The following is a 26563-nucleotide window of genomic DNA, read 5'->3' as shown; positions in this document are numbered from 1 at the left end:
TGCATGTTTGCTCTCGCGCACACCTCCGTCGTTTAAACTCGGCATCAAAGCTCACCAACTCACTTTTTCCCCATCAAGTTCAATCAGCGTCTCGGCAAAAAATATCTGGCGGTATGTAGTGACATATCGTTAGAAAGTCACAGGATGGTGAGAAATAAAAGTCAGTGAAATAAGAAATGATAAATGGCACCGCCTGAAGGAAATCCAAACAAATGGATTTCACAAGACGTGTTTTGCAAAGACAACACAGCAGTGAATCTGTCATTAAATTACCTCTTTATACAATATAAAGCTGAAGTTTAGTAATGTTCTTTATGCTTTAAAGTAAAAAAACAAATGTGTACCAGAATGCCCAATATAGTGTAATTGTTTCAGCACACGGTAACTTTTAAAGAGAATGTTTGTGGAGTATTTGGTCAAAAAAACGAGGACCCGTCTCGTTTTACGATAGTTTTAAGTAAAATATGATAATTTTAAAGCGGCAGTACGATATTAGTGTATTTTCCGTCTGGCAACGCCGACTACAGTAAACATAGACAAGCTAGCAAGGTTAGCATAAAGTCGCTCACTGATGCTCTTGGCTGTCAACACGAGTCACAGGTTATGTCGGGAACTCAAGAGTATTTAAATAATTGAATTAATTTGTTTTTCATGATTGAGATCCAAGTACACCTCTGATGCAAAGTATCAGTCTGATAGCAGCCTACAAACCACAAGCTAATAGTCATGAACTACCTTAAAACATGGACTTAAAACAGCAAATCCATTTTGATAGAATGGGAACTAATATGGGGGAATAAGTTTAAAGGAAAAGCAGAGCAGCTGCAGTGTATTAATATAGTCCTCACTTAACACTGCCATGTTTTTTTTTAGATAACCTTTTAAATAAAAGTTCATATTAAAGCAATTTGTAGAAATAAGACGGATAGTTCAACACATGATCTGTGTTCTTTAGTGAAAAGTTATCGCAAACAATGAAAGGTAGCAAAGGACAAATCTGAGCGCAAAAACATTACCTCATAGCCACAACAGTGTTTCTCAAAGTGGGTCAGGGGACCTCCAGGGGACGCTGCCACAGGGCTCGTGGGGTTCTCACAGAAAATTGAGAAATAGATTAATATCACAGCAACTCAATTCCATAGGAGTTTCTCTAATTACAGACATTGTAAGAGAATTGTGTAGGGGACTGTTGGTGTCATCTTCCCCACAGAATCTCTTTTTGGGGTCTGTGACATGCAGTGTTGGGGAAAGCATTGTTTCAACCAGACAGTAAACTATACAAATCATTCATAATTCAATGATGATTTGCATTCAGACAGCAAGGCGTTATATTTGGCGCCATTCCACTGGTTATTCCATTTCAACCTCGCCTGCCCCCATAATCTACTTTGGCCTTTTTCAGCTGAAGGAAGCGCCTCTACAAACCCAATCTTGTGTGACAGGTGTGATGGAAAAGGGCCAATAAAAAAGCCTGCACAGTGCGCCGCATGGAGCAGCCGCCGGCTCTCCAATCGGTGGCTGAATCCTGCTGTGGTTTGATTCCGAGCTGCCACGCTCTCCGCTGTGATCCCTCTGTGTCTGTGACCCTCCCTGCCCTTCAGTGAGGAAAAAGGAAATAGACACGAGGGAGGTGGTGCCCCGCTGCTCTCCTTCAGGAGGGAGAAAACAGGAACGGCACAGTGTCTGCCGTCCCTCTGATATTCTGTCACTGCGTGGAACGTGAACTGCAGAACCTCATTATGAGAAAATGAATGGACCTCCAGTTAGACTTCTGTGGTTTTGTGTAACAACATCCAGAAAGCTTGTATTCTAAAAAGCTGCACCCATCGTCTGATTGAACCCTGGAGTTGGCGTTTAGGCAGCGATTACTTGGCTTTATACCGTCACAGCTGATGAGAGGCTTTTTGTCTTTATTGTCATATTATCTCTCAGGATGGTGATGAGATGATTAATCATTTCCATGCTGCAGACTCGTGCTTTGCGGAAGGCTGGCACAGCTCGACGGAGCGCGACGCCCCGGGTGGAGGGAAAACGGTATTATGGCCCAGGTAATTGGTGGAGGACCATTACTCATAAACCATCAAATTAATCTCATTAAAACAGCGTCTCTGGTTTGCACTGAGGTGTTTCTTTGGGACCAAGAAGCAGTTTTCCAAAATGAGCTTATCCATCCTGATGAGTGTCAAGACAAGCAAATGATATTCCAACGAGGAACTGCAGCTGAAGCGAGTAACAGAAAATCAATACAACCATTCCATGTAAAAAAAATTAAAAAAAACCGAGGCTGGCTATTTTTCTAATGTCATCCAGCGTGGTAGGGGATGCGCGGTTGGTAAAAGGATGCTTTCTCATTGCTCAGCTGGAGGTGGCTTTTGTCAAGTCCAAATTCTATTTATTCAAGATGGCTCCCTGGTTGTCTCCCAAGATGCATGGCATGCTGCGGATTAAGACCAAAAAACGCAATCAATTCACCCAGCAGGAGATCAGGGGAAATAACAGATAAGGTTCTTAGCATAATTCATACAGTCCCCAATCTGGCTGGGATTTATGTACGTCTCCACTGTAGCTACCTCTCATTTGTATGTCGGAGCTCGTGTGGGGCTAAATTGGGCGCTTCATGTGGCCCATTACAATCGGGCTTTGTTTGGAAGGGCTCCTGTGAGGACTGGATCTGACCACATCGTTTTACAAGGCATCTGTACCTAATGCAATTAAGGACTGATGTAATCTCATCTCAGTTTTATTAGCATTTACAATTTTCTTTACAGCAGGCTGCGTCGGCATGGGCAAAAAAAAACAAAAAAAAACTGCAGGATTTCCTGAATGCACCAGCAGAACTAACTTGAACAGTTTGTGCATTAGAATGTAACATATTCATGGTATAGTCCTGGCAATACTTGACATCAGAGGGAGAAAGCCACACTACCGTTTTCTCCTTTCTTGTGTGCTGTGTTCAGATGATTGAGGTTAAAAAATGAAAAGAAAAAAAAACGCCGAGCAAACCGGCCTCCGACCAACTTCCCCCTTTTCATGAGCCTTAAAAGACATTCTTTTCATCTCCCGATTCAATCTGCGGCCATTGATCAGCCATCTCTCGCAGATTGCTTCCAGACATCTATTCAGTTGCTCTGTCGCCCCGCTCAGCATGACTGCGTTTCATAGGTCTTTAATGGCAAGGTCTCGCTTTTGTGCTTATATGAAAAACATTGCTTAAATCGGAAGGTGAGTTCACAACAAGAAGAAAAAAAAAACAGTCTTTGTTGGCTTTTGTGGAAAGTGGATCAACAAGCTTGGAGCGTTTCTGACGCAAATTCTCAGATTCAGGGGGGGGGCGAAATAGATCAGCTCTTGCCTCATCGAGGTTTTTCCCCCCCCTCCTCCTTTTAGCGCATGAGCCAGAAAAAAGGTCATGTCAGTTGTGTGACAAGAGTGACAGGTCTGGGGCATCATTACTGAGACTTGGAAGGTCTGTGTAAGCACCTTTGGTCACCTCAGGAGAATAGAGCCCCACTGCGCTGCTGCCGGCCTAATGAGCACACACAGCAACGACTTTAATGAGAGGAGGGCGATTGCGACCGTCTTCCATCAGCTCTGCGCTCCGTCTGAACAACATCCCATAATGCCTTGAACGACCCAACAGCGGTGGATAGCTTGTCATACGTCAATGCTACAGAGTCGGCAAGGAATCTGTTGAAAAATGTCCTCGGAGCTGAAAACTTAGGATCCATCCTTTAAGGTCAGGGGCGGGCAACTGGCGGCCCAGGGGCCATATGCGGCCCCCATCAACCCTCAACGTGGCCCTCAGATCATTTTTTACATATCAATTAATTGTAAAACATGACAAAATCTGCCATGAAATCATGAAAACCAGAAATATGTCCTTAATAATATTTGATCACTGGTATATGTTGAGTTAAATTTGAGACATAATTGACTGTAATCGTTTTTGTATACTATAATCTGGCCCCCTGGCAGTGAGAATTAAATGAATGTGCCCCTTGCCCCTCCCTTCTTTAGGTAGTTCTACATACTCAAACAAAATCATGGATGGACTCGTGGAATTATTCCAGCGCCTTTTCAGTCCTAGCTGGAAATTTTTAGCACCCTGTTCCCAATGTGGTCACTTGTTTCCAACTGGCAAAAACATGTTTGGATTTCTACTAAAGCAGTCTTTTTTAAGTTCCCGGTCCAACATTTTCTTGCGGATTCCTGGCATGTCAAACTGTTAAAAAAAATTCTTCCTTTTTTTTTTTTTGCTTCTGATCTCGTTGCCGTTCAAATTAAAGGTAAGAGTTACGCTTGATAGATGCCTGAAGCGAACCTCAGCTCGGTCGCGCTTTGCACTCCAGCTCACCCCGTTGCAAGTCGTTATGCATCAACCAAAGAGCTACAAGTCTGTAGTTTCTATGAGATACAACACCTGATTTCCACTGGGAAATTTAGCCACTTCATTCATATCGAAAAGGTATGTTTTTTTATGTTTTCACTGAACAACCTTCAGTGGATATTTGTGGACAGATTGGCTTTGGACTCCCCAACAATCACCTTTAGTAGTGATCCAGATCTGGGATTTCTGCCACTTGATGACTTATCACTGGGTAGCTGAAATTCTAAAACACAACAGAATGTTTCCAAAAGTTTGGAATAAGTTTTTTTTTTTTTTTTTTTTTTTTTTTAAAAGGCCAGTAACAAGTTTAACTTGAGTCTGAGGTGTTAGGAGTGATTTCTTTGGGTGTAAGTTGGAGAGTTGCGCAGCGTTGGCGGAGGTTTTTTTCTTTTCAAGGCTGCTATTGTTGCTTGATTAGTCCAATAAAACCAGGAAGGAAAGGAAACACCTTTTCTAAGAAGCAATCACATTTATTCACTTCCTGCAAAGATGTATTTATATATAACTGTACACTCACCCAGAGTTTTGTAAAAGGGAGTTACTGGGAGCCCTATCCTCTATCACACAGTCTATTTATACGCTAATAAGGAAATATCATTTTTTCTTTTAGATATTATGATTGTAGCAAGGGCTAATTAAAAAACTATGAAGGTTTTCCTCGATTTAGTCCATGCCACAAACAGGTACAAGTGTTTGGAAATGTGAAGGCGATTGAAATGCATCCCATGTGTCATCAATCTTTCATCATAAATGTAAATCTGACTTCATTTGGAGTCAATTATACCTGTGTCACAAATGTCCAATCAAATTTATCGATAAGCACTCTCACAATTGGCTGTTTGAGTGGGTTGCATTTGGCCGCTCAACCGTGGACATCTTCACACCCACACCACTTTTCTTTTTTTTTTGTATATTCAGTTATGCCAGTATCTCAATTACTGTGTGAGTGGGCTGGGGAAAGTTGGCCATAGCAACAGTCACCATCAGCCCACGCGGAATTATTCTATGTGATGATTTAAATCGGACTTAATTATGTGTGAGCGGCGCGCGGGTTTGCCAGGCGTGATGAAAGGAGCGAGGTGTTCAGGTATACCTGGAGAAGCGAGAGTTTCTCAGCGAGTTGGACGGTATAACACACGGCAGACGCATCAGCATTCATCCTGAGAGTGTAAAAAATACTGTGCCAGTGTTTATATAAGTCTGCACTATTGGATACCTCAACTTTTTTTATGTAGCTTTGAACACATTTTGTCCTAGATTCATAACAGATATAAATCTGAACAGGTTAGAGACGAGGAGGGAAAATGCTTACAGAGGGGGCGCTGGTGGTGCAGTCGTTAGTGCGCGCCCTATAGAGGCTATAGTCCTCCAAGCGGGTGACCCAGGTTCAAATCCCACCTGTGGCTCCTTTCCCGCATGTCATTCCCCACTCTCTCTCTCCCTGATTTCCAGCTCTATCCACTTTCCTATCTCTCCATTAAAGGCACAAAAAGCCCAAAAATAAATCTTTAAAATGCATGTTTGATACCATACATCATTGGATAAAAGAGAGCAGCATCTTATGATTCATGTCCAGTCCAGATGCACAAATGTCTTGTCACTGTGATGTCATCAGACAAGAATATACGAGGTCCCTGCACCTGGCAAATTCAAAAAAATCCCACTCAACATTACATAAGATATAACATCAACTGTGCTCCATGAATTCTGACTCATTATTCTGAATGCCTTCTTAATTATGCTGTAATGGCAGCATGTGCCATGTCGGTACCAGACTTTTTTTCTGAATGGTGTGGCCCAACTTGGGGCACCGACTTATGCAAGGTGTTCGCCTGAAGTGTGAAGTGCCCACACGTCCACAAATAGCTAGCATCAATTTATCTGCCTCCATTGGTCCTATCTATCTCTAACTAACATTTAGTTTTGTAGTACTTGAAATCAGTCTTGGTCTTGAGACTGCTTGGACTCGGCCTCATCTCGGAATCGAAAAGCTTTTTTTTTTGTGCCTTTAATGTAGAGATAGGACAGTGGATAGAGCTGGAAATCAGGGAGAGAGAGATCGGGGAATGATATGTGGGAAAAGAGCCACAGGCTGGATTTGAACCTGGGCCACCCGCCTGCGCCACGCTCCAGCCACTGCGCCACCAGCGCCCCATTTCCAGTCTTTATTAAATAAATGTTTAACATGTATCATCGCTCATTTAATTAGTCTCACTTACTAGAGATGCCTGATATTCTCCCAACATCTCTTGTAGAAAAGCGCTGTCAATCGACTGAGCCATGAAGCCATCCATTTTGACAGCAGTACGTTTCCCTACATCACAAACAGCATTGGGTTTGGGCTTCTTAATTGATACACCAAGTTCGGATGAATCCCATCTGTGGAGAGAAAAGGAGGGGGATACAAGTGTAATGAGATGAGCAATCAATGAGATCTTTAGGTACAGGTCTTCAAATGAAGGTTTGTTATTAACACAACAGAAATAAATCACATGCGTCATAATCTATTCCTATTGCTCGATGTGCTGTACTGAAAGGAATAAGAATTTAGTTTTTTTTTGTCATATTAATGAGAAGCTAATTCAAAGCCGAGAAAAAGACAATAAGAAGAGAGAGAGCACAAACACACACGGGAGGAATTACCCAGCAGCAGGTGCATCTTCACACAAATGCTGGATTAGCTTTGTTACACCCACACAAAAGCAGGAATCACTGCCTCACACAGGGAACCTTTTGCTTTTGAAGACATATTAATAGAAGATTACAGAAGCAACTCAATCTTTGACAACATTATCTCGATGTCAGTGCTGTAATACTTGACATTGAGGCACAATGGTTGAAAAACCGAATCCTACCCTGTTTAGTATCATGACAGTTGCTGCTTTTCATTCCTGCTGAGCTTGTCGACCACAGCAGGTTGATAGTGCTTTAGATGATTGTGTAATACTTTAGTTATAAAAGCAAGCTACCATTATCATAACTCACACTGAAACAAGAGTCACTATTTTCATCCATGCTGCTTTACCTTAAAATATCAATAAACCCTTGGCAGCACCCCCATCGCTTCACCCCGCTGCTGCGAACACAGAACACCAGATTTCTATGCTCTGTCGACCCAAATCCAGCTTTGGAAAGCCTCAACTCCTACCTTTCCAATTCAGCTTTCTCAATAACCAACTCATCCTCCTCCTCACACTCCCACTCGACTGCATAATCCATAACGTTTTGTTTTGCTGCTTTGCTGATGACACCCTGCTGTATCTCCCACGGAAACCCTATGAGCCAAGAAGCTTCTGCTTGTCATGTTGAGTACAATATGTCATACGACTTCTATCGGCTTGGTGGAGGAAAGTTATTTTTGTGCAGCAACTCATCACAAAAGCATCCTGGTCTAACTATAGGCAATCAATTCAGTACAAGGTCAAGATGGGTCAGGACTTCTATAGTTGTTATGTAATCTGTTCTTGCCTGAGACGCAGTACAACAAAAACTGCATATGCAATTCAAAGAAGAATACATCTGAAAACCTATCTTTTCTCATTGAGAGGGTTTAGTAGCAAACTCTTTAAATGTAAGAATATATGAAGAATATGCATTGATTTGTGTAAGCCTAGCTTACAAGTGTTAGCCAAAATGTAATTCTCAAAAACAGTTCTACACTGGTCTCCAACAACCTCTTAAGGAAATAATTTTACAATGTTGCTAGCTTGTTTTCTACCCTTCCAACAAGTAGCTAACAGCCAATGTTCTCTGTTTCTTAAAGATGTTTTCAAGAGTGAAACCAGCTTCATACTGCTGATTTAAATGAGGATGATGAGAACTATACTACTAAAACATGGCAGTAAAGTCGCAGGCTATAAAAGCAAAATCATGAGACTAGCTTAAAGCTAACAACTCCTCCTTACAAGCCTTGAAATATCACTCTACAAAACAGATCAGAGGCTTAATCAAATCTATTTCCTGAACTTTATTGATCTTATACTGACTTCATTTCCTAGTTAGATTATGATGCCAGACAAAAATAACTTGCTTCCATCAAACTGATAGAAGTTATATGACATATTGTACTCAACATGACAGCAGAAGCTACTTGGCTCATCGAGTCTCTGTGGGAGATACAGCAGGGTGTCATCAGCAAAGCAGCAAACATTTCTTCGCTGCTAAAGAGATACAAGACACACCAATGCAGTAGAACAGGTGTAGCTAGGGCGTAGTGGAGTTTGATGAGTTCACAATTATGTCAAATAGAAGGCAATAACAGCAGTCGATGATGCATTACATTTAGCGATTAATGTTGTCTTGAGTCAGAACTTTTTAATGTTATTTTCTTCGCTTGTTTTTGCCGGGTAAGATCGTAACTGTACGCTAAATCAATCAATAAGCATTTCCTAACTTTGCTGTGCTGAGCTTGGAATTAAGGGGAAACAATTTTCCTTTTTTGAAGGACTTAAATGCGATTAAAAAAAATCTAAGGAGCTTGCTTAGATTGCATAGCTTTTAAGTTGTGACAAATAGGGCTAGCTGTTTGTCTCGTGCTTCCAGTCTGTATGCTAACATTTCCTGGCTTTAGCTTTAGCTTTAGCTCATATTTGGTGTTCAGACTTATGAGGGTTAATGTTCCTTTGTAATTATGAATCCCTTCAGCTGTTCATTCACAAAAGCCATAGGAGAGTATAAACTGAACCATTAGGAGGAAAATAATTATTAGGGTAGGTATTTTCTTGGTGTTGTGATTGCAGGGTCATTATGCTCTCCCTAATGAAACAAACCAGCGGAGAGCCTCCATCTCGGCTGTAGCCGTTATCATCGCCCTTCAGAGAATATAAAAAGGAAAACACTTCAGCAGCAGGCTAATTAAAACCAGAGAGGTCTGGATGAGGAGGCCAAGCAACCCACACAGGTGGCAGGCACGTCAACGTGTGTGTGTGTGTGTGTGTGTGTGTGTGTTTATGTGTGCGCTAGCTACTGTAGCACATCATGTTTATGTATGTATTTGTATGAGTGTGGGTGTCTATGAGGCAGCAATTCATGTTTTTCTCTTTATCTGTGTGTGCTTGTGCCAGTGTGGTACATCTGTGAGTGTGTGTGAGGTAGTAGAAAGTGTGTATCTGTGTGTATCTGATCCTGCAGTTCCTGTTTGTGTGTGTGTGTGTGTCAGAGTTGTATGATTGTTAGAGGTGCTTTCCATTCATTTTAATGGCTTCAGCCTCCACTGCTGTTCCTTCATTTCTGCCGCCTCCATGGCTGACAGGAAAGACCTCGCAGCTTTCATGTGACAGGACCCTGCTCAAATAGGCCATTGGTGCGCCATAATTAGTTCAAATGTCGAAGGCGGTGAATTATTGATGATTGGGGACGAATAGGGAGGAAGACATTTCACATCAACTGTGTGCTTTTTTTTTTAGCTGTTTCTTTTTAAAGGACAGCTGGTGCTCTGCGGTTCCCACCACAAACATGAAGCTGTGGTGTTCAGGCCGCAGGAGGTGCATTTGCATCAGGCGGGGAAATAAACTGGGCTAGTAAATTAAATCATTACAGAGGAAATTGTGAAATAGTGTCTAGTTTTTTGGGGGCGAGAACAGCTGTCTAAAGCAAACGCTACAGCTACATGTAAAAAAAAGGGGATACCTTAGCAGTGGTTGGAAGACAGAGGCTAATTTATGCTCCTGCCAATCATTGGATATAATTGCACTACCATGGCATAATGGCAGCAGAGGCCCAGCCATTCCCCCCCTCCGGCTCTATCTCAGGTACTTAGAGGGGTTTGCATCAGCTCCTGATTTTTCAAGAGAGACCTCTCAGAGTGGAATGACAATGGACTTTCAATGGCTTATAATTATGCCACTTCCCTGCACAATATCCTGGGCATCATTTGCATTAAGACTGATATGGAGTGTGAGTGCACAGTATGCTGCTCCGCGCAGGCCTTTTGATCAGCTCCACCGCTGAAATTACAGAGTGCCGTGACATTTCCTGGAATGCCTGTGAGCCTCCGTCCTCCGACGCTTATCTGAATCTGTTAATTAGATGGATCAAGTCCAAAGTTTGTGGCTGTGCGAGGTGACACGTGTGTGTGTGTGTGTGTGTGTGTGTAATGGTTGCGAGCGAGGATCACAAAGTGTGCTGAGAGGCACCTTGGATTGGTGGCATGAAAAAACGGCGTCCTTTTTTTTCCCAAGGTTATCCCAACACTGCCGTCTTGTTTGCTTTTTTAAAACATTCCTCTGAAGATAGAAAATGATGCTGGATGTTTGTGTTGCTGCTGGCGCTAAAAGGCTAAATGTAATACTGCCATCTAGAGGACATAAGGCAGTATGGCAGGTATGGATCACAGACACATAATGGGGTTTTTGCTGTACATCATTACCTGAAATGCTGTTTTTTTTTTTAAGTATTATGATTGTTGTCCCTGAGAAAATAAATGTAAATGAAGCTGTCATTTTGCAACCATCCATCGGGCAAATATTTAAAAAGAAAACAGGAATTCAGTGAGAAAATGTCTTCAAAGTAATCATCCATTAAGTTTTGATCACCTACCTGTTCCGCTGAAACAATCATAATCTTAATAATAGTGTTTGTGCCTTGAACCTTTGCCTACACAGAGCTAAATATGTTCCTGTCTTTTGAGTTGTAATTAGAGCTGGACCGCGTTTTCCTTTCAGATGGCTCTTAATTCTGGGATTTGTTGCTCACAAAAGCCACTCTCACATCCCTTCCTCTCTGCGGATTTTTTCGAGGCAGTGGGCGTCTCTTATTCAGCTTCGAGAGGTTGCCGAAAATAAATCATCACCCTCCCACCAGCATGCGAGAAAGTCCAGATGGTTGAATTTTCACTGACGTCCTCCCGCTGAATTTCCCCATTGTCTTCCACGCTAAAATTAGAAGGTAATACTCGGTGAAAACGCCGCGTCTGCTCTGAGGGTGCTAGTTAATTATCAGGAACTGGATTTATGTTCCACCCACAAATGAACCATCAGCGCTGTATGTGTGAGAGTGTAAAGAAAAGAAAAAAAACCTGAAACTTGAAACCCCCTTGAGGATTGCTGATGGGAACAAATGACAGGTTTCGCTGTCAAACAGTCTTCCCTGCTTGTTCCTATGGGAGGAACAAACGAGAAAATGCCTCCAAGGTAATTTAGCAGCTGAAGGAAGAAGAAGACATTTTTCTCCCATAGCTTCCACAATTATTAAGGAGCAAAATCCTGCTTGCATGCACATTTAAAATCTCTAAATGTAAACTTAACCTGCTTATGCAGTAGCTAAACATGCCTTTTTACTCTAATTGCATACCAACACAACTACTAATCTCTCCTGCAGCTTATATACGGCTTTTTAAAAACATAACCTGAAGTGACAGCTGATTCGGTCTTCTTAATGCAATCAGCAAGATTATAGCCTTTAACATAATCAATTACTTAATCTACTGTTTGTAAGCAGGCAGAAGGAAGGAAATGACCATTCAGTTTTCTTTTTTGCAGCATTCAACAATTGACTGTTTTATCTTCAAATGCAGCGACAGCTTAAATTCAATAGGGAGTAAATCCAATGTTATGAGGCTGGGATTAACCATCTGCATGATTTGGCATTTTCTTTTTTTTCTCCTTTTCATTTTTGCATGCTATAAAGTGCTTTCCAGGCCAAAATTAAGGGTTTAAATTTTTTTTTGGGGGACCTTTAATTGTGTTATTTTTTTATTTCCCGGAGTTCTTTTTGTCGATTCTTCTTAAAAGTAAACTGGTTAGATTATTACGGGGAGAGTAGCGTGCATGGAAAATGAAAAATGTCAGCGTTTTCTGAGGGAGCTCAAAATAAATCTTTGAAAACAATGACATTACTCTTCTTAGGGCATGACGTGATAGATCAACTGATCAACACTTCCTTTAAAGCTGATTGAAATTCTGCTGTTAATTAATAACAATGGCAGTAAATACAAAAAAAAGTAGTGTGTAATCTAAGTTTTGAACTCAAGGTCTCTGGAGCTTTTAACTGTAATGTATGTCGTGGCCTTACGAACATATTTGGAGAAAATGCAACGATTGAAATAGAGATTGTAAATGAGAAATTGTGATATCTGAGCAAACACCATCCGTTGACCGAGACCATGGGATGTGCAGGGGCGATTCTAGGGTCTGCTGGGGCCCTAGGCAAAGTTTCACTGGGGACCCCTTCCAAGAATTTTCCTCTTTCTTTTTTAATTTTCCTTCATTGACAAATTTTGGTTTTCACAGGAATCGTGCTGTGACGCTTTGCAAGGCATCTGACAGCACTCCCCCACTGTCGTTGTTAAATTTTCACAACTTGAGGCAATGCTTTGGTTTCAAAGTTTGTCAGCCGTTGGGGGCCCCCCCTACTGGCCTGGGGCCCCAAGCAGTTGCCTCCCTTGCCTGTTGACAAGCAGCGCCTCTGGGGATGTGGTTGAAGGCTCAGGTCAAGATTTATTTTATTTTTTTGTCATGTGTACCTCGGATAATGTCGATTCAGTCTTCAGTAATCAGCTCTCACACTGGGGGGGGAGTTCCTCAAGGTTGCGTCCTCTCACCTTTGTTTTTTCTTCTTTGTTCAATACCAATCACTGTATTAGTCATCTGGATTATTGTAAATTAAAATGAATTAAATGTGCAGATGGTGTAACTCTGAAAGGTGTTTAAAATGACGATGAGACCAGTTATAGTACTGAGTTTACCACTTCTACATCGGGTGTTGAGATAACACAAAGAAAACTAAAGAAATTATTATTCATCTCTTTCCTCTGGGATTATGAACAAATCAACCATTTTAAATTGTACAGGAGTGACATGACACGCTAATAACAGCTCAAGATTTGCAAAAAGCTCAACAGTGTCTTCATTTCTTAAGAAAACTGAGTTTAATGTTGACAGCTCTATGCTGAAATTGTTTTCTTACCTTTTATATTCAAAGGACCATTGTCGGTACAAAAAAAGAACAAACTGATCAAGGTTGTTTAACTGGGGTAAGAAGATAATTTAGAAACACAGTATTTCTTACTCGTCTGAACAGTACACACTGAACTGATAAGATTACAGCAGACCCACTGCGCCCCCTTTGGTCAGAGTGAGTACTCTCTACTTCAGGGTTCAGGTACAGAATACCCAGGATGCAGACTAAAAGAGTCATCGCTTCCTTTGTACCAATATTCTGTGCTGTCCTGCAAGTTTGTGGATGTCTTTTTGTGATCTAGGTTTTTATGCATTTGGCACAAGGTGAATTCCACTAAGAGTGGAGGCGTTATTGCTTCTAACACCTTTCACATCAATGACATCACTTTTTAATAGTTCTTAGCCCTGCAGATTTTATTTTTTTAAAGATTTATTTTTGGGCTTTTTGTGCCTTTTAATGGAGAGACAGGACAGTGGATAGAGCTGGAAATCAGGGAGAAAGAGAGTAGGGAATGACATGCAGGAAAGGAGCCACAGGTTTGATTTGAACCTGGGCCGCCCCGCATGGAGGACTACAGCCTCCATACATGGGGCGCGTGCACTAACCACTGCACCACCAGCGCCCCGAGCCCTGCAGAATTTGTTGAGCTGTAGCTTCACACAAGCAGCCGATGTGTAGTCCATGTGTTCTTTTGTGTGGCATTACTGGTTATACTCTGCTGGGGAGAAAATATGAAAAACGATGAATGAAGTGACCTTATTTCACTTAATGGAATCTTGATTTTAATTCTTAGAGGGGTCGGGACAAAGTTTTAATGACAGCGCCTGTGCACACTTAACCAGAGGAGCGAGACAAAGAGAGAGAGAGATGATTACTTAGATCACTTCAAGCAGCATGTGTGTGAACTATTGAAACCATCCTGATTATACTTTTGAGTAATGCTGATTATTTTGGGGGGGCTTTTTATGTTTTGTTACAGAGGATAGGACAGTGGATAGAGAGAGAGTGCCATGTGGCAAAGGAGACGCAGGTCAGATAAGAACCCCGGGCTGGACGCTTTGAGGACGGTAAAGCCTCTGAACATGGCTACCGACGCTCCTAATGCTGATTTTGGAACCACCATGGTACAGGCTTTGCTGACATCATAGACTTCTTGTTTCTCCTTGCTTGTAAGTGTCTCCTCCTTTGACCATACTCATCAGCACTAAGTTGCACAAACACAAGTCATTCGTGATTCAGATACCGAGCTCTTGTGGTTACGATACCCTCATCTCATTTAGATATCCTGATCTTGTATTAACAAGAGACCCAGTTCTAATTGTTTTTGGTGAATGCAATGCACTTCTATGGAAGCCCATTTCAGCCAGTTAGAAAAAAAAAAAAGTTGAGATTTTTTTTTCCCCATAAAAATTCGAAATTATGGACATAAAGTTGATAAGTTCATAATTATGACTTTTTGTGGGCAAATAAAAAATAAATCTCAACAAAGCAAAGTTTTCATTTTTATTTTTTTAACTGGCGGAAATGGGATTCCATAGCAGTGCACGAGACACCTCCGATCCACCGCCACAAACTGCCTCCAAACCCCCAGGACTAAGCTTTGCTCTATGGGGGACAGAGCGTTCTCCTCTGCTGCCCCACGGCTGTGGAACGCTCTTCCCGCTAACCCGAGGGCCCCACAGACCGTGGGATCTGAAAACTCTCCTCTTTAAGAGCCTTCTCCTAAAACCCCTGCTTTTAGATTTTTGATTTAGTTTTTATGGTTTTATTGAAATTGTAGTACTTTGACATTTTCCTTTAAATGTATTATTAACACTTCCTAACCCTTTGACAAAGTTTCAAACAGGGAATCCATGTGCTGTGTGTTCACATCATACAATCATCAGGATAATAAATCACTTTTACACCTTTATTTGGGCTCCAATACACAAATCTTGGATATGTTCATCGATACAGTCTGCTGAAGATCTCGTTATACACTGAATGGAGGAAGGTTTGGACCGATGCAATAAACCAACATTTTTTTTAAAACCTGAACTACAGAGTCCTATATACACAATCTTATTTTTAAAAGATCTGTATTTTCTGATAGTTATAACATTAATCATACTGAATAGCGATTGACAAGGTACGATCACAAGGCCTGTTTTTTTTTTCTCCGATAATTTAGCAGGTATATCTTAAACGCACGTTCACAGCAGATGTAACGTGAAGTTCATTTGTAGCTCTAAATGAGTGCACATTGAAATTCAGGTGCGGCCTTGGAAGTCCCAATAAGACAGCAAATAGACAGCAAATGGAGCCGGTCTCACGTTAGTTTTGGATTTCTTCTTTTTTTTTTTTTCTTTTTTTTTGGAACCATTGATGCACTCTGGAAAAATAAGCAGACCACATGTCCCGCCATCTTGGCCAAACAAACGGACGAGGTGATAACATCTCCATGGATACGGGTAGATTAAACCCCAAACAGAGGAAGATTCATTCTCATATCAAAAAAGTTTCAAGACCTGAGATTTTTTTTTTTTTTTTTTAAAGTGGAACATGATGTTTTAAACATACATACATAAAAAAAAAAAAAAAACAAGGAAAAGTAATACTTGTAAACTGTCAAGATGGCTGCCAAACACTCGCTATGACTTCCCTTCTGTGACTGAAACATGCAGGTTAAAATCATGTCACCTTGTGTTAAAATCAAGTTTTTTAAAATCTCGTTTTTTCAGCCACATTCTTAAAACTCATCGGGGTTTTTTTTCTGTTGCAAGCTAGTTGTACACAGCTCTACGCATATAATTTGTACATTTTTCCGACAGCTTTACAAGAATCCTCAATGACACGACTGAGGGCGATGACGAAAATCATAACTTAAGACGAATAAAAGTCTTTTTTTTTTTTTTTTTTTTAAATTCTATTGGACATGGTGATACCTTATCTAAGACCACGCCGGACTCTGAGGGTTACAAGTTCATTCCTTGGGCACTTAGTAAAGAGTCCAGCATGTCGAAAGTGTCTTTGTAGTCGGTGTGTTGGCCATTGGGGGCCAGCACGCCGTTGGTGACATCGTGGCCGTGGTGCTCCATCGTCCGCGGGCCGCTCTCAGACGCGTAGTGGGAGGAGCCGAGGCCTCCTTTGGAGCTCCTGCCGCTCTTGGACGAGTGGTGGTGGTTGTGGTTTCCTGCGTCGGAGTGAGGCCTCTTTCTGGACGAGCCTGTGTCGTTGCCGTGGCTACCGGTAGCCCGTAGGGATAAGGAGGCATTGTCTATTGTCCCTCGGCCGTTCCCGCTGATGGAATAAGCGTGCGAGTGGCCGTGTTTGGAGTGGCGGTGGCCGCCGTGCTCTTTGTGCTTGTCTTTTCCGGTCCCGCCCTGCTCCGAGCCGCCATGACGCTCCGATGACACTTTAATCCTCATCTTTAGCTCCTCGCTAGTCGCCGAGCCGTTCTCGAACGCAGCGGGCAGCCGGCTCTTTTTGGAGCTGGACTTCTCCCGCCGGCCGTCGCCTGATTGGCCGGCCTGCTGCTGGGAGCGTTTCTTGTGGTGGTGCGTCGACACGGTCGGAGGCGGAGCGTACATGTCCGCGCCCGCCTCCTCTTTTACGCCGTTCTGCAAAGTCAGCTCCGACGCCAAGTGTTTCTCTCTGTACTTTTCAAGAGTCAAGACTTTCTGTGGTCGCGGAAAAGCCGCGGCGTTTGTCCCAAGCTGCTGCTGGTGTTTACCGCTTGACCCGCCTGCGGCTTTGTGTTCATGTTTTATCAGCGTGAAGTCTGAGGGGTGAGGCTCGGAAAACTGGTCGTAACCACAGGACTTGGAGTGGTCGCTAAGCGGCTCGTAGGAGTTGTAGGAGGCTGTGATGCTGTTGAGGGAGGGGATGTCTGAAGAGTCCGATCCAGAGGTGGAAGGGAAGAAGGAGTTGGTGACACCAGGGAGGCCGTCAAGGGAAGTCCCCTGGAAGGCGCTATCCACCGATGAGCCGTCCGTCTTTGGCTTCTTAGCAGCTTGAATGGCCTATCAAACACACACACACACATCAACATGAGAAACTGCAGTGCTACATGTACCTGTGAGACCCTCATTAGAGTGTTTATGACGTACCCTCCAGTTCCGTATCCTCTTCAGTCTGCTGGGCGTCTTCTCCAAAATCTGAAGGAACTCGTGTGTGAGCTCTGAAAACAAAACAGTCACTTAGAATAATAATACTAACTTAATTTATATAGCACATACATTTAAAGTGCTTCACAAAAATACACAGTATAAAACATTGGCGAGTTATAGAATCATGAATAAAAATGGATTCAATTAATTAAAGCAGGACATGAATGACTAATCAATCGTTAAAAAGGCCTTCCTATAAATAATGTGTTGAAGATTTAAAAACAGGAACAAGAGTTTGCCTGCCTGATTTCTTCAGGTAGAGAGTTCCAGAGCTTAGGTGCTCTGATGGCAAATGCCCAGTTGCCCTTGGTAACCAGCCTTGATCTAAGAACGACTAATAGAGGTGCTCTTGATGATTTAAGATCTCGGCTTGGAGCATAGGGGGTTCAAAGTTCTGTAATGTGGGGGGGTGTAGCTTATCCTTTACACTTCATTCTGAAAACATCTGCTGATGCTAACTAGTACACTGGTTATATAATAAAGCTGGATCAAATATGTCTAATTTGTACACATTGATAGTAGAATAAAGACTACTGTGCTTGAATTTAAAGGCAGATACTTCCATTTGCTCCACATCCAATAAAAATAGAACAAAAACCCCTATGAATCTCCTAAACATCAAAATATAATAATAAATAAATCTCATGGTAAATGGACTTTCGGGAAATGCTTTTCTAGTATTCGGACTACTCAAAGCACTTTTACACTAGTGATCGTTATGTAGTATCATCCAGCAGAAGTAACTAATCCCATTCATACACCACCGCCCGAGCAGAGCGAGCAATTCAGGGTTAAGTGTCTTGCCCAAGGACACATCGGACATCGAACCCTCGACCGTCCGGTTTAGAGGCGACGACCATACCAACTGAGCCCCAGTTGCCCCTGAGGCATGCTGAGGCAAAGGTTCAAAAGCCACTGATTTCTAGCTTACTATCACTTAGGGCAGAAAATCCTCCTATTGCCATTGAAACTCTGTGACCTTTGCGTGGAACATTGGTTTCGACCGATTAGCGTTAGACCCCTTTAACGATCCAAAAAAACGATCTGATCGGTGATAAAGATCCGTAATGTGATCAGTAAAACAACTAATGACTCGTCTGAGCTATACATATTTGTTGCCAGTTTGCCTACTGGTTGCCCACATGACACTACGGACGCAGCCTTTGGCCTGGAGTTCTACAAACTCTACTGCTACCCATCGAGTATTGAATCACTTCATGGGACCTTTCTCAAACCGCCACTTCCACACTCGCCCTTCTGGCGTCATGCACAAAGCTGGATTAGGTATCCCTCGTTAAGGTGGAGGATATAAATACAGCAGCAAGCCTTGGGATTAATTCCCATCACAGCATGGGAAACAGGAACTTTACATAACCATGCACATAACCATTTTCAGTGATAGTTTTTCACATAAATACAATTAGGCAGACTTCAAAAGATGAGAACAGCCCTACATGTTTCATCACTTGTACGATACTCATATTTCTATATTATTTAAAGGTGTTTACGTCTGTGCATGGGATAACGTTGCCTGTTCAGGAAGTCAGCATTGTTGCATACTCTCTGTTGGCGGGTGTAACTGTCCACCCTCAGACCCTCCGTACAGCGTGCAAACAGAATGTAAGTGTGTTGGGAGTGGTTTGAGAACGCGTCCAACCTTAGACCTTCACTTTAGCTAAATTTAAAACCAGCCCTCGTCTCCCTTCACTTTGAGGCAAACGTTTGATAACTCTTCCCAATTATTTTATGTGACACACTCGGGCTGGGAATCTTTGGGTGTCTCACAATTCGATTTCGATTCTTGGGGTCAGGAAAAAACGATTCTGGATTCCTGATTCCAAGTCTCTCATTGAATAAGTACTTCAGGATCTCCTCCAGTCATCTGAGAGACTGGCTGAATTTATTGCTGCTCCATTTAGCATTCTACTGCATTGAAGAGCTAGCATTAACACTTAGCAGGGAGTGACTGATTAGCCCCTCCCCCACAAAAAAATATTTTTTTGGAAGTTATGAATTTAAGAATCTTGATTTTGACATAAATCCATTTTTTCTCCAACCTATATGACACACTTCTGTAATCCACACACAGGTAGGAAACGAACGCGATGCCCTCTTACCGTCTAGCAGCTGTAACGTTACAGTGGGGTCCACATACTCCCACCAGGGTTTGCCATCTGTGGACACAGGGATCTCCCAGTTGGACCACTTGCAGGCCAGATGGATGCAGACACAGGCGACGACGGTGGGTCTGTACTGCAGGCAGAAGGTGGTGAGGTGCAAACTGCAGAAACAGGAAAAAAAAGAGAGAAAGAAAACGATTGTCATCTGAAGGGCTTCTTCTCTTAACACACAAAAAAAAAACAAGTTCAGGCAACACTGACCATCATTCATCTGAACCATTTTACAAACACAGCCTTACCTTATAGAACTGGAACATTTAAGATAACCTACATTGTTAGGACATGTTCCTCTATGTTTCAATTAGTTTTATATAATCATTTTAAAAGATTGATGAACTGATCAATGTTTACTGGGCTGGATTATCGTTTCAATTTCAACATAAAAAAGGGGGAGGGGGATTTTTTTAAGAACATTTAAGGCAGTGTTTCTCAATCTTCCAAAGGGGATCAGGCATCATTTCAGAAAATCTATCGGCCATGAGCGATTAAATTGAATCAAATTTGAAGCCTTTTGTACGCCTGTATTGGGAGTGATGACATCACTAAAGCTTTACACCATCACAGACTGAGAAACACTGATGTTTGATGTCAAACAAATGATCAGGCGTCACTGCTTCTAAGGTTAAGTTTGTCTGCACTCTAAATCCCAAACTGCACTGCAAACTGGCTCCGTTGTCCTGAACTGTACTGACACAAGGAGGGGGACGCGACCTGGTGATTTAAGTCATACTCTGTATTGTTCACCTTGGAGAAACGCCATAATACAGAGCGGAGAAAAATGACAAACAACTTAATAAATGTGTACTAACGGAAAATATTGTTTTTTTTTATTATGGGGAATGGACTGACAAGCCTGTGTCTTAAAGGGACAGTGACTTCTGTATTTTTATCAGACATCTTAAGGGGCCCTAGTACAGTGCCCATGCACGTTTGACCCCCCCAACGTGTAATTTGTCAGACTAGCACTCCGTACACTTCCTTGGCCCTGGAGCGGTTGCTCATGTACCTGATCTATCGTTGATTCACGACGTGGACATGACTCATAGCCTAGGCGAGTGTTCCTCTCGACAATCATTTCAAACACTGGCTGCAAAGGGTTAAAGTCGGTCCAATGCAGAGGTTGAGAACTCAACATTTGCTTGTGAGGTCGCAAAAACAATTTGAGCAACATCTGCTGCAACCAGTTGCACAAAAAGCGTAAAACGGCGGCCTTAGAGGCTCAACCTGTAGATGACACTGCATCACAATAGTTAGATTTAAGGAGACGTAATAGAAGTCATCTTTCTCTCTGGTCGCCTGCAGAGCGTTAAGACACTACTCGAGACACAAACTCGAGCCGTAGAGACGGAATACAGATCGTCCACTAGTGAGTCGATCTGAGATGGTGATTGCACACAGATGAAGTAAAGAGAAACTAAACGCAGGCCGTCCTGTGTATAGGTCTAAATGTGGGGAAACTCTTATGGAGAATCAAATTTACAGGACGGGAAAATCTGGAATTCTGGATAAGTATGTTTGAATCACATCCCTGATGACTGAACGTTCATCCTTAATTTATGAAGTCATAATAGGAAATTACTGTCATGATCCGTCCTATCATCATCATGGATCATCAATCTCCCAGATTCTACAAAACTAGCAGTCTCTGTAAAACAAGTGAAGTCAACACCTCATCATGAGTCACTGAAATACAAAACATCGTCAGAGTTAAGTGAAGATAAAAATCTACATTATTTGCCTTTGCAGGACAATTACGATTCGATGGCGTTTAAAGAACAGGAATTCAGTTTGCAGTATAGTTTGGTGTTTGATTTGTTAGGTTCTTTGTTTTGGGGGGTGAAAAGTTATATAAAATTATTAAGAATTAAAAGAGAATTTGAACTATACTTACCAAAGGACTCTATAAGTTTAAGAATCTTTAGTGGCAATCTATATTCAGGCTACCGTTTGAGTTTTTTTGTTGTTTTTTTTTTTTCAGACATATGCACTCCGTACCAAACAACCTTGAGAGGTAAACAGCACCACTACACTCCACATTGTGCATTCAACCCCTTATGTGCCAACACAGAGCCCTTGTACAATACACCGCACAGAGCAGCCTGGACTTGGTACTTCCCCGCTCGGGGGGTTCCCAGGATCCCGGCGCAAACAGGGCGTTGGACACAGGAAGGGGGGCCCTGCAGGACAGGAAGCTATAGTGTGCCATTACAGTGCAATAATGGGAACAGGATAATAACCTGTTGGTAGCCATGAAATAGGAAGTCTGTGCCAAATCCTTGCTTGCTGTAAAAGAAAAAGAAAGGTCACTTTAGAAGAGAGTTGATGGATGGAAGAAGGTATTTCAAATGAAAGGAAGAGCACAAAATGTAATGAGCTAAAAATCACAAGAGAAGGGTTTTTTTTTTTTACCTCGCACTAGCTGGGAACACCTCACAACTTGTGTGTGTGGATGATCGACTGTGATTTCAAACCCTGCAATCAAAGATAAAGAATAGAGACCATGAGGTGTGACGTCAGTACAGGCAAGGCTCCAGAGTGATATCGGGGTGTACATTTAGTAACCGAATAGAGCGGGCCCGAGACAGTAGAGGAGAAAGTTTGCAGAATTGAAGCTTAAACAGGACTCACCCAGCGTCTGCAGCACTATTGTTTCCAGTGCTACAAGCTCTTGTGCCTGCTGCTGGAATGCCTAAAAAAAAAAAAAAAAAAAAAAAAAAGACAAATCAATGAATAATTTTATGTGATTCAGCATTCTGAAAAATAAAAGCATTAGCATCAAGGATGAAGCATATGAAAAAAAAAAAAAAAAGAATCAGCATGAGGCGGGTACTTCCTGAGCATTTCAAGAATCCAGGATTAAAGCTCAACCTTATAGATATGATACAGACATTCAATTAAAGCTCCTCAAAGAAGCACTTCAGATTTCAGAGTCCACGTGTAGAAGATGGAAAAGCATTTCTCTGAAGTGATTTAGGGTTTCACCTTTGGCCCGCGGTCCGGTTCATGTTGAGAAAGGAGCTACAGTGAGCGAGTTAACATGGACTTGTGTATCCTGGTTGGCGTTTTAAAGTATCTGGTTTTTGTGGATGTGGATGATTTCAGAAAAGGTGGATTTTGAGAAACCAGGATACTGGGGCATAAACTCGTCTCATTCCTGGTTTCTGATAGCGGCCTCAGCCAAGCGACGTATCAGCAAAACAATCATGGCAGCAGCAACACTTCCATTAACTTTTAGAGCGACGAGGAAACTCAGTTTAGTCGTTCGGTCATGACATGGTGGCGGCATACCTCTCTACTCTTCCTAACCTGAATAGAAAGGTGGATGTACCATATCTTCAACATGATGTTGACCTTAAATACTGCTAACCCCCCCCACTATGTAAAGCGTATTTTTTCTCAGATTTCTAAAATGCCTCCGTCTGTGTTGGTACATATAACCTCAGAAAATGTCAGAGAGAGGTGTCCATGTTAATCATGGGAGGTACACCTTGGTCCAAATCTTGACAGAAACTGCCAGTCCAATCAGGACACAGCATGAACCTCTCGGACACATGTCATAAACAGCACGGTCTATTAACTGTTGTGTTTTCTATGTCAAGATGCATTTTCTGTTGATCATTAATTGGATGGGATCGTGTGCGTTATTATTTCCACAACATTTTCTAATTGGTTATCATATCCTAAAAGTGGGACTGTAGTAGATAGAATATGTCCGGGTCAGACACACTACAGCCGGGGGTCTCCAACCTTTTTTCATCTGAGAGCTACTTGCATCAAATCGCTTGCATTTATTTACATCGCTCAGCTGAATGAAGCTGCTGTTTGTACATGTGTGAAATTGCAATAAGCCAATCAATAATCTTAAATTCACATCAACGTCCAAGAAAACATTAGTACTTTATACTTGTTTTTACGGGCCAAATATATGAATAGTGGGAAGAGGTGCATTTACCGTCGTCAGATTTTTATTTTTAACACAGTCGGTCAACCTATAGGCGAGCTACTGAAGCTCCCGAGCTACCTGTTGGAGACCCTTGCTCTACAGACTGACTCTGATGAGCCTCGTCTGACTCATTCTCTGACTTTGTTCTTACTAACAGAATCCTCACAGAGCCACATTAGTCAGCACAAGGAGCGCCTAACCACAAACTTTTTTTTTTTTACAGAAATAAAAATGAGCAACACGGTTGATGGGAATCCACGTGTGATCATTCACACTTCTCAAACGAAGTGGCGTTCACACACATGTAGAACGACACCACGATCTTAAGACCGTGTCCACGTTGGGCAGCATTTCCATCAGATCAGAAATCCCCCATCTGTAGTCATGATTCACTTACGTTGCTCTTAGTGTCTAGGGCAGGCTCTTGTGGGTTAACGCAGGCATGGGCTATTTTAATGACATGTTCCAGCTTCCTGGGCTGCTCCTCAACTTTAGCTGCCAGGAACAACGTAGTCTGGGAAATGATCTGTAGAGGCACAAACTGTTAGTTTCCACTCCCAAGAACACCAGACAACCACAATGTGATCCAACAATGAAGACGTACTTACATTTCTATGGAATTTAGAGAAGGAGTGGATCATATAAAACCTGTGCATATAAACTATAGCGGTGTTAATAATAAGTTGAGAGCTGGGGAAACCAGTTAAGGCACAACACATGTTGGGGGGAAAAAAACACAAATCTAGCGGATTTCTTGGAGGAACCATGTCACGTTAGCATCGAGCTAAGCCAGCAAAACGTGCATCCTGTGAGATAAAACCTCCACGCAGTTTCAAGACATTAGAGGGTCACCTTTTACAAGAGACAACACATTTAAAGCACAGTAAAAAAAAAAAAAAAGGTTTAAACAACACGTACGGTCTGTGTAAGTAATCGTGAGGTGATTGCTCATCTTAAGAGAGAAAGCTAACAATAGAATCTGCAGTCTACATAGACAAACAATGGCTAAGCTAACACGTAGGCCTCAGCAGTAGCAGCAACAATAAGCAGGATGTTAGAGGATTTTAATGTGTAATCACAATTTAGGAGACTCAAAAAGTCATAATGAAACGTTTAAGGTGAGTCTGGAGGTTTAAGATTTTAACAATAACAAGCAATTGCATTCCGGCTTTTGTGAGCTAGTCGGAGCTAACCCGTCTGTCGGTTCAGAGAGGATACACGTTGAGCCTCTGGCCTATGTCCTGGATCAAGTTGGCCGCCTGCTGCCGGTACGAGAGCTCCCGGTCGGCCTCGATTCCGCAGCGTCGAGACGGCGTGGTTTCCAGCTGCTCCCGGGAAAAGAGCCATTTCGAAGAGGGTCCCCGGTGCACCGCCATTACGCTCCCACAGCCAAGCCCGACGGCGTTAGCATCGGGAGGGAGCGGGGCTATGGGGGCACCGGAAGGACGAAATCAAGCAGCAGAAACCGGTTGTGCGATTTCTGAACAGCGCCTCTAGTGGTCGGATGTGCGAACAGCCCAGACATCTCGCCGTACCTTATTTATTATCAACATGTTGTCATCAAGACACGATTTCTGTTTGTTTTTTTTAGGCTGTAAGAGATTTATTTAATCCCTTTTATGTGCCAAGTTCTTACAGGAAAGAAATGTCAATTTGAGTTGTAAAAACTGAATTAGCCACAAGGGGGAACCCGTGCTGCTGTTATTACTGTCAGAAAAAACAGACTGTAAATATTAAGAAATCATTTTATCTAGGCTATTTGGCTAAGTTGTAATATTAAGACAGACTGCTTAATAATAGGCTACTTGTTGGATTATTCAACTAGGCAAGCTATTTTTTTTTCTTTTAAGTGGCAGGACAACACACTAACATGAAACAAAACTAAGACAGAACAGGTAAAAATATCTGTTGATATGAAGGAAAAATCATACTTTTAAAAATAATTATTAAATTATGAATTAACAAGATAAATAGATAACAATCTGTAGCCTCAATTTCTCTTTTCTACCACTAGATGGAAGCATCGATTAAGAATTAACCTCCAGCTTGTTGAGCGAAACAGTCCTTGAACTTTAAGAATCAGACGGAAATAAGATTAAATGTACAGAGTCGAGTACAAAGCCTATACTGTATCCTTTCATACTTTCATTATCTCAATGCAGGTTTTTTTCAGTGTTAGGGGTCGATGTCAACTAGGGCTGGGCGATATGGACCAAAGCTCATATCTCCCTATTGTTTAGCTGAATGGCGATACTCGATATATATATCGATATGTATTTTATTAACAGTGAAAACACGTGGAAAAATTAACTACCTGTTTGTGAATTTAAAAAGTAATATTATAAAATAGAAATGTTCCTTAAATACAATAAAAGAGAGAGAGAGGAGGAGCAGGGTTAAGAGGGACAGACAGTCAGTCATCATCAGTGAGATGAGAAAAAAGTGACCTGGCACCTCTGTAACGTTATTTTAATGCAACATAAACTATATTGATATTAACGATATTGTTTTACCCTAGATCTTTCAAAATATATCGATATATTGTCCAGCCCTAATGTGTAGGCTACTAGGCTATAGGCAATATTGCTATTTCCCATTCATGTCCTTTTATTGACTTTAAATGTGTAGGTTGCCTATCTGACTCAACATTTTGGAGGCTTTATATTGATAAATAAATAAGGCTACATGAAAAGCACAATCCCGTCAACTGTTTAAAATAGGGAAAGCATAATGTCCCATTTGTAGTCGAGCATTTTAAGTATCCCTGTAACTAAGCAACCCATTTCAGGAATAGGCTAATAATTATTCCAAGAAAAACCCAATGGGCCTCTTAATCCCATGAAATGTATGAGTTTTATATAAGAATTTGAAATTAATAAATAAAAATAAGCATTTTATCAGCAGGCTATACTTTGCCACAGAGGAGGAAAAACAATATATTTTGCTTCTCACGACGACAGACTGTTGTGGCCAACTTATTTTCTTGTATGCTTTAGTTTAGGCTATC

At 41.9% G+C, this 26563-nt stretch overlaps 1 protein-coding gene across 1 annotated transcript; it reads right to left on the bottom strand.

Moving 5' to 3' along the window:
• Positions 1-15180: 15180 nt before the first annotated feature.
• LOC132959314 (cyclin-T2-like) lies at positions 15181-25016 on the bottom strand. Its single transcript, XM_061032218.1, has 9 exons — positions 24775-25016; positions 24165-24246; positions 23954-24082; positions 22242-22302; positions 22023-22085; positions 21851-21896; positions 19551-19714; positions 17374-17444; positions 15181-17286 (listed from the first exon to the last, which is right to left on the bottom strand). Exons 1-9 carry the CDS (start codon positions 24930-24932, stop codon positions 16240-16242), a joined length of 1821 nt encoding a protein of 606 aa, XP_060888201.1. The 5' UTR covers positions 24933-25016; the 3' UTR covers positions 15181-16239.
• Between the last annotated feature and the right edge of the window lie 1547 nt (positions 25017-26563).

Source organism: Labrus mixtus, chromosome 24 (assembly GCF_963584025.1).
Source record: "Labrus mixtus chromosome 24, fLabMix1.1, whole genome shotgun sequence".
Classification (NCBI taxonomy): Eukaryota; Metazoa; Chordata; class Actinopteri; order Labriformes; family Labridae; genus Labrus; species Labrus mixtus.
This window is presented reverse-complemented; position numbering and strand designations above follow the sequence as displayed.